The sequence below is a fragment of the Triticum urartu genome, chromosome 7A (genome assembly GCF_056163025.1).
Source record: "Triticum urartu cultivar PI428250 chromosome 7A, HENAU_Tu73, whole genome shotgun sequence".
Taxonomy (NCBI): Eukaryota; Viridiplantae; Streptophyta; class Magnoliopsida; order Poales; family Poaceae; genus Triticum; species Triticum urartu.
In genome coordinates, this window is record NC_141879.1 from 75,134,360 (window position 1) to 75,142,674 (window position 8,315).

The 8,315-nt window shown below is 41.6% G+C and overlaps 1 protein-coding gene across 3 annotated transcripts; it reads left to right on the forward strand.

The window, feature by feature from the left end:
- The first annotated feature begins 755 nt into the window (after positions 1-755).
- Positions 756-3,193, forward strand: LOC125524928 (bisdemethoxycurcumin synthase). Of its 3 annotated transcripts, none has more exons than XM_087535263.1 (3): positions 756-899; positions 1,470-1,693; positions 1,818-3,193. In XM_087535263.1, the coding sequence occupies exons 2-3, from the start codon at positions 1,513-1,515 to the stop codon at positions 2,819-2,821; spliced, it is 1,185 nt and encodes a 394-aa protein (XP_087391389.1). In that variant the 5' UTR covers positions 756-899; positions 1,470-1,512; the 3' UTR covers positions 2,822-3,193. The 3 variants fall into 3 exon arrangements, with proteins under 3 accessions (XP_087391389.1, XP_048545913.1, XP_048545914.1); XM_048689956.2 differs by having other exon boundaries at positions 780-903; XM_048689957.2 differs by having other exon boundaries at positions 801-908.
- The last annotated feature ends 5,122 nt before the right edge of the window (positions 3,194-8,315 follow it).

Sequence of the window (8,315 nt, forward strand, 5' to 3'; positions counted from 1 at the left end):
GGTCACCCGACAACGACAAACAGATGGTCCTTTCCATCCGGTATTAAATGGGACGGATGGCCAAGCATTGCTATAAATAGTCGATGTATACGGATAGCTGCAAGGAATAAAGAACCAGATCTAACAGAAAGTTAATGAAAATTGACCATGCAACGCGTCAATAATTGGCAGACTACAACACCACTTGATCTCTTTCAAATCATATACTTCCACCGTCACAAAATAAGTGTCTCAACTCTAATACAACTTTGTACTTCCTCTGTTTATTTTTTTAAGGTCTTGAAGATATTTCAGACAAGATGCAAAGTAACTCATTTTAGTTGTCTGAAACGACTTATAAAAATGAATGGAGGGAGTACTAAATTTAATACAAAGCTGAGACACTTATTTTGAGAGAAAGTATAAGTGAAAGACAGAGAATGAAAATACTCATATTTCTTTTTTCCGAGAAATACTTCTGGTGTATTCATCAACTGCCAGTGCAGTATAAAGAATACTCAAGTAACAAAAATTACATCCAAATCCATAGACCACATAGCAACAACTATGATCACTGGAGCGAGTCAATCATCACCCCTCCGTTACCGCAGCCGAGAAAACCTTATTGTAGTAGATAGTCAGGACTATTCGGAATAACCAAACATTTGATTAGTAATTGCTGACATTGGTACTGCTGGACGTCAAGGGCATTGAGCTACATCTACATCATGCTACCCCTGTTCACGCGCCAGTCTTCCTCTTGTCCTGTCCTTAAATACTGGTCACCTCCTCCTCCATCCCTCGCATCTCTCGACACACACAACCATTGTTCGGTCTTCTACCTCATTTCCTTTCGCCTCCATTCCAGTGAATACTCGACCGGTATCCTCAACTTGGAAAGCGTGCACACAAGCAGGGAAGTAAGTAAGGTCCTGCTTGTATGTTGATTTGTCTCTTCAACAATGACTAGCAATAAATGCCTTGTGTAATGTAACATTTTGTAATGAACTTTGAAGATATATATGATTATTTGGGATGCTTTCTATAGAAACGTTTTACAATTATTTAATCATTATATATTAGTATGGGAGGGAAAATGGAACTTTAGTTTAGCTATAGTAATTGTAAGCGCTAAAGTATTACATCCATGTACTTAGCAGACTATTAGGGCCATTGTCAGCTATTAATTACCTTCTTTGAGACCAACGATCTGTCTTTATTAGACAAGAGAATACGTTGCATTAGATCGGACAATATGAAACGAAAGCAACCGACAAAGAACATTCCTGCAGTTAATCATAGAAGAGGAATGCGACAGGTGGGAAACTCTTATTATATTTATTTTGTTATTACCATTACAGAAACATAAGGTGTAACAAATAACACTCCATTTGTAGGTGTAGTGATATGTATTGTGACACTAATAGAAGATATGGGCTTTTACATTCGATCTTCACCCGCTCTAATAGATTTCTCCATCCTTCCTGTAGGTCAGGTACAAGTGGAAGTGGGCGGCAGCTCCGATCGGACACCATGGCCAACGCTCGCGAGATCCGGCGCTTGCAACGTGCTGATGGACCCGCCGCCGTGCTGGCCATCGGCACGGCGAACCCGCAGCACCGCTTGTCCCAGGACGAGTACCCCGAGTACTACTTCCGTGTCACCAACAGCGAGCACCTCGCGGAGCAGCAGAAACCCATACTCAACATGATATGTAAGCTTACATGCAAACTACCACTCCGTCCGTTCCATATTAATTCTCGCTGATTTAGTATAAAAGTTGGGTTTGATTCGCCAGACCTGCTATATATGTTTCATCGCTGTCCTGATTAAACCAGGCAGGCTAACGGGCAACGAGTGGCGTTTCGTTCACAACACGGACAAGATGATGAGCGCCCATCCCGAGTTCATCGACCGCGCGACGCCATCCCTCGAGCAACGCCTCGCCATCGTTGCCGTCGTTGCTCCGGAGCTCCTTGCGGCAGCCGCGACCAAGGCCATCGCCAGCTGGGGGCGCCCGGCCACCGACATCACCCACCTCGTCGTCGTTACCAACTCTGGAGCCGGAAGCCCGAGCGCCGACGTCCCCTTGGCCACCCTTCTGGGCCTCCGCCACAACGTCTGCCGCACGGTTCTCCAGCTCAACGGCTGCTTCGCCGGTTGCGCTGCCTTGCGCCTGGCAAAGGACCTTGCCGAGAACAACCGCGGCGCGCGCGTCCTCGTCGCCTGCGTCGAGCTCATGAGCGTCGCCGGCTTCCGTGGCCCCACCGAAGGGGAGGACTGGGTGAACAACCTCATCAGGAACACGGTGTTCGGTGACGGGGCGGGCGCGGTGATCGTCGGTGCCGACGCCGTGGAGCCTGTCGAGCGCCCGCTCTTCGAGATGGTGTCTGCGTCGCAGACCGTGGTACCGGACACCTTGCAAGTGGTGACGGCGGAGCTCAAGACATGCGGCCTTGATGGGAATGTTTCCACCAAACTGCCAAACCTGGTGGCCGACAACATTAAACAGTGTCTACTTGATGTCTTCAGTCCACTTGGCATCGAGGTCAAATGGAATGACCTCTTCTGGGCGGTGCACCCGGGTGCCATGGCGATCTTGGACAAGATTGAGAGGGTTCTCCTGCTGGAGCCCGGGAAGCTGATGGCCAGCCGGACCGTTGCGCGAGAATATGGGAACATGCTTAGCGCCACCATCATCTTCGTGCTCGACGAGCAACGCCGCCGAATGGAGGAGGAAGGAGAGTGGGCTGAGTGGGGGGCCATGGTGGGGTTTGGACCGGGTTTTACCATGGAGACCATGGTGCTTCAGGCTACCAGCAACCTCAAGAAAATTAATTAGCACTTCGCTGTGCGCTACTACAAGGCTACCAGCATTCATGTTATCCGTATCTACCTATCTATCGTTCAAATTTGGTGAGGCGTTCCAGAAACGACTACTATCTGTCGAAACAAAGTGAAGCTGGTGGAGATTAAAAAATCCTGGCAAAAAAAAAAGAAGATGGAGCGCCTGTGAACGAAGAAGAAGTTCCTTCCTTTTGGCTTATTGCTGTTCTTGCTCTTGCAGCTCCTGTTTACCTATCTATCTTCACTGGTTGGTCTGTAATAATAGCTATCTTTATGTACTTGATCATGCTGTCGCTGGACTCGCTGGCTGTCTGTACTAGTAGTATAAGAGACGTCTTAAATGTTGCTTCTCCTTTCCTGGGTACTACTAGCTGATGGTGGTTTGGAGCTCTTGTTGAGCTTCTCTTAGACCATGATCAGCTTGTCTGTTTAGGTGCCCTATGATACCCTAGTTTCTGCTTGTTTCCTGTGTAGTGGTTGTAACAACACAATGGTGGTTTATGATACTGGAAATCTTTTATCAAAAAATAAAAATCTGAAAAAACAAAGTACTCCCTCCGATCTAATATTGGGAGCGGAGGGAGTAATTATTAAGCATGTCCATATGGTACGGTGTTGTGAGAATGCTAATAGCGACGTGTAAGATACAAGCAACCGAGGTTTACGATTTCGAAGTGCAAAAAATTTCGCTCACTATCAAAATGGTCGAAATTTCCAAAATTGTTTCGGACAAATCAATGAAATTGGACACTTCTTCTTCAGTACAATCCCCTTAGACACATCAACGGACCAGATCTGTTCATACCTCTTTATAAGAAAGGGTAGGATGGTCATTTTACGAAATACGTCGCCCGGTGGAAGATCCTAAAAAAATGCTGCTTTGAACTAAAATCGAACATAAGACCTCCCACAGTAACACAATCGAGCACAACCACTAGAATGACACAACCATGTTGACCAATTGGCAGCGCGGCGTTTTAAGAACTATGACCAATGACATATTTGACCATATTTTTGGATATTAGAACGTGACTTTATTTAAACGCGGACATTTTTCCAAATTGTAAACAAAATTTACGAAAAGAGGAACACATTTATAAACTCCGAACCAATTTAAAATAATGAGACATTTTTTAAAATTCTGACAATTTTTTAAAACACAAACTATTTTGAAACTTTAAACTTGTTTGAAAGTTCGACCATTTTTTGGTATTTTCAAACTTTTTTGTAAAATATGAATAAATAAATATGTTGAACATTTTTTAAAGTTTGCAATGTTGAAAAACAAAAAGATTCATGAACCTTTTTAAACATTCCCGAAACAGGTAAAAGTCGGCCAGAAACCATCTAAAAGGTTCTAAAAACCGGCATCTGCAGAGGCAACGAGCAGATTAAAAAGGGCTGCCTCATGTTCACTCGTATCGATTGGGTGTGTGAGAAACAACGACTGTTTGACGTAATAGTCATCAAATAGAGTTTCCCCCAACAGGCCCCCGATGGGATCATTGCCGTCCCCTAGTTAAGCCAACGGCTAAGCATTGTTTTCTAACTTTTGTTAATTCTTTTTTAAACTTGTTCAAAAAGTTGGAAAATTATTTGGAATGCCCTAAAATGTTCTTGTTTTCAAATATTTTTTAGATTTTTTTAAAAATATTCTGGAATCTCAGAAAATGTTTGTGTTTTCGAATATTTTGTACACAAATAGAATAAATGCTTGTGTTTCAAAACAATTGAAAATTTTATAGAAAGGTACGTTGTTTCCTATTTTTGTTCAAATTTTCATCAATTGTTGGGAATTTGTTATCTATTGTGGAAAAGGTGTTCAAACTTGTAAAACTTTCATACACAAATTGAAATTTGAAAATTATTCGCAAATTTCAAGAGATGGTTAGTTCACAACAAAATGTTCATGTTGGTTGATAATGGCATAAGTTACAAATAACAGAAGCTTTCAAATTGGGAAAAACTACATGCTCACGGGACTCGTCTGGCCTAGTTTAGCAGACTCCTCTCAACTAGTGGTTTTTTGAACTATGGATAATTGACCCCAACGTTTTTCAGCAGCCTAGTACGGAGTACGGACACACGAGGCATCCATGCCAGCTTTGAACGACTTCCGACATCGTTTGCATGTTGCGACATGTCCGACCATTATCGGTCCTTTTTCACCAAGAAAACTCCAGAAAAGGATTTGTTTTTGAAAACTCAAACAACTTGGCATGGTGCCTAGAATTGGGCATATAAGATCATGGAATAAATTTGGGTCATGTGATGGATGCCGAAAAAAATGGTCTCAAACGGACCCTTCTCGCCTACCCGAACACTCTCCATTGAATATGGTCTATTCTTTGACATGCATGAAATGATCTAACTTTTGTCAGCAGGTGGGCATGCCCATGGTAGGAATTCATGTCATGTTTGAATGAATTCCTACACTGTATGCAAGTTTCATCACGTTTGGCCATTTATTGGCAATTTTTTCACTAAGAAAACTCCAGAAAATACAAAAATGGTCGAAAACTCAAACAACTTGGCATGGCGCTTTGAGTCGGTCATACAAGGCCATGAAAAAATGGACTCTTAAATGGGCCGTTTTGGCCTACTCGAACCCCCTCTGTTGAACATGGTTATTTTTGGACATGCATGAATAGACCCCAACTATTGCAAGCAGGTGAGCATACCCATGGTAGGCATCTATGCCATGTTTGAACGAATTCCGACACCGTGTGAAAGTTGCATCACGTCCGGGCATTTTTCATCGAGAAAACTTCAGAAAATGCAAGAATTTTCGAAAGCTGAAACAGCTTGGCATGGTGCCTTGATTGGCCATACAAGACCAAGAAAAAGCTGCAGCCATTTTAGGATGTAGAGAAACAAAGTGCTCCCAATTGGACTGCTCTCGCCTACCCAAACACCCTCAGTTCAACACGGTATATTTTTTGACTTGCATGAAATGAACCCAACTTTTGAAAGAAGGTGGACACACCCTCGGTTGAAGTTGGGGCCAATTCAAGGATGTCAAGAAACAACGAGCTCTCAAATAGAGCCTTCTGCCTTACCTGCACACCCTACGTTGAACATGGTTTAGTTTTGGAAATTCTTGAAATGACCCCAACTTCTAGAAATAGGTAGGAATTCATGCCTGGTTTGCACAATTTCCAACACCATATGCAAGCTATGATACGCCTGACCATTTATCGGTCTTTTTAACCAAGAAAACTCTAGTAAATGCAAAATTTGTTGAAAAATAAAACAATTTGCCATGATGCCTTGAATTGGTCATACAAGCCAATAAAGAAAATTAGGTTCATTTGATGGATGTTGAGAAACAACGTGCTATCAAACGGAGCCTTTTGGCCTACCCGGACAACCTACGTTGCATATGTTGTTTTTTGGGACATTCTTGAAATGACCACAACTTTTGCTAGCAGGTGGGCCTGCCTATAGTAAGCATCTATGCTAAGTTTGGAAAATATATTTAAAACCATAATTTAGGTAGGTAATTAAAACTGCTTTTAAGTTTTTAACATAACTAATAAATAATAAGGGACAAAATTGAAAACTGTAATTAAAGGTTTTTCTAAAAACATTTAATAAATATTTGAAGGAAAATAATTTAAAATCTTAATTTAATTACCCGGTCTGATCTCATCAACAACTTCACCGTGTTAGTTCACAACACACCTTCGGTCGGCAGTGGCTACGAGCTTGTATAATAAAGAACGTAAGGAAGCAAGCACATGGATACCAGACTTGAAGCTAATATTATGGTGAATACAGAATACATGTAATATGAGAATATGAAGCCTATGATTTTGGAGATGGGAATGAAGCAAATATTTAGGTCGTTGGAAACATGTTATGCGGACCAATGAAGCATGTTAATTTTGAGTTGATGTGGAGGCAAAATTGGAGTGAGTTTTGGTGCAATGCAAATGAATAGAGACGAAACTCTTTGGTGTCTTTTCAGTTGCAAAGGAAGTAAATTTTGCTAACATTGGATACAAATTTCGCTAGATTGATTATTTTCCTTTAAAATCTTGAATTAATTTTCTAAGATTTATTTTGCTTCCTTAAATCAATGGTTTGTTTCCCAACTCACATGATCTATGGGCAGTTATTAGTTTCCACCAATCACATAAGGAAAAAGCTTTGTTGGCACACGTTCTATCACTAGTAGAAAAAGGGTCAAATGTTCAGCTCATTAGTCCCGGTTTGTAATTGAGCCGGCACTAATGTGACCATTAGTGCCGGTTCCAACGGCTAGCTGGGCCGCTCTCATTAGTACCGGTTCGTGGCGAATATTTAGCACCGGCTCGTGCCACGAACCGGTACTAAAGAGAGTGGTGGCAGGATGTTGTCAGTCTGGGGCCCCTCCAGCACCTTTAGTACCGGTTCGTGGCACGAACCGTTGCTAAAGGTCGTCCTATATAAACCCTTCCTCCACCCGCGAGCGAGCTCGCTCTGTTTTTTCCCTTTCCCCTCTCCTCTCTGTTCTTCCCCCTCTACCTCGAGCTCATCTCAAATTTTTCCCAAATTTTGTCAAGATTTGAAGGCCCCCATCCATTCAAGTGATCACAAAGGTAAGCAACTTTGTCCTTTCATCTCTCATTGCTAGATTAGCTTTTGCAATGCTTTATATAGTCATTAATTTGTGGGTTTTAGTAATTTGGGAGGAATTATATGTGGTAGTTTATTTGATTTATATGCAATTTGAGCTCAAAATAACTCTTAGTTTGCATATGTAGGTGTGGTTTACTTAGTGCCTTCCCGTCTCCGTCCTAACCACCGTTGATTGTCTGCACCGTCTTGTGGCCGGCACCACCTTGTGGGGTGATCCCTCTTGTTCTTATCTTTTTTATATAAAAAAATCATGTTTGTGTGATTTAGATATATAGTTACTTGTATAATTATCTTACCTGTATGTTGTTTGTTATTCATAGTGCCATGGTTTTGATATCCGTCCCCGCCGGCCCTTGTCTGGTTTATGATTCGGATGTGGTATATTTCTTTTATAACTATTTTGTTGCATTTCATGTTTATGACAAATTATGCCCATCAAATTGACATAGATATTTTTATCTAGGAGGTATGTGAATCGGAAATTCCAACCGACCCTATTGTCCAGAGGCTAAATTTAGTTGAAAGAGAAAACGAGTATTTGAAAGAAAAATTGAAAAGAATTGAGTGGGAGAAGATGGAATTGGAGTTGCATGTTGCCGATGTCGTCGATGATCACAAGATCAAGATGGAGAAAATGCGCTTGAAGATCAGAAAAATTAGAAAATATGTCATTCATAGTGAGGCTTGGTATCATTATGCTGTTGGATCAATTGTTACCTTAGTTGCGATCTTGATCGCATTTGTTGTTGCATTTAAATTCTTTATCTAGAGAGCTATTTATATGTTTGCTTTATGAGAATAAGTATTGTATGAACTTTATGTATGAACTTGTATTAATTTGGTCTATTCGGTGTTATGTAATGAAG

What these genes read in the sequence shown, in the direction of transcription:
- LOC125524928 (XM_087535263.1), top strand. Translation starts at nt 1,513, where the DNA reads ATGGCCAACGCTCGCGAGATCCGGCGCTTGCAACGTGCTGATGGACCC. An exon ending in ACCCATACTCAACATGATAT is followed by an intron (nt 1,694 to 1,817) that starts GTAAGCTTACAT and finishes TGATTAAACCAG; the next exon opens with GCAGGCTAACGGGCAACGAG.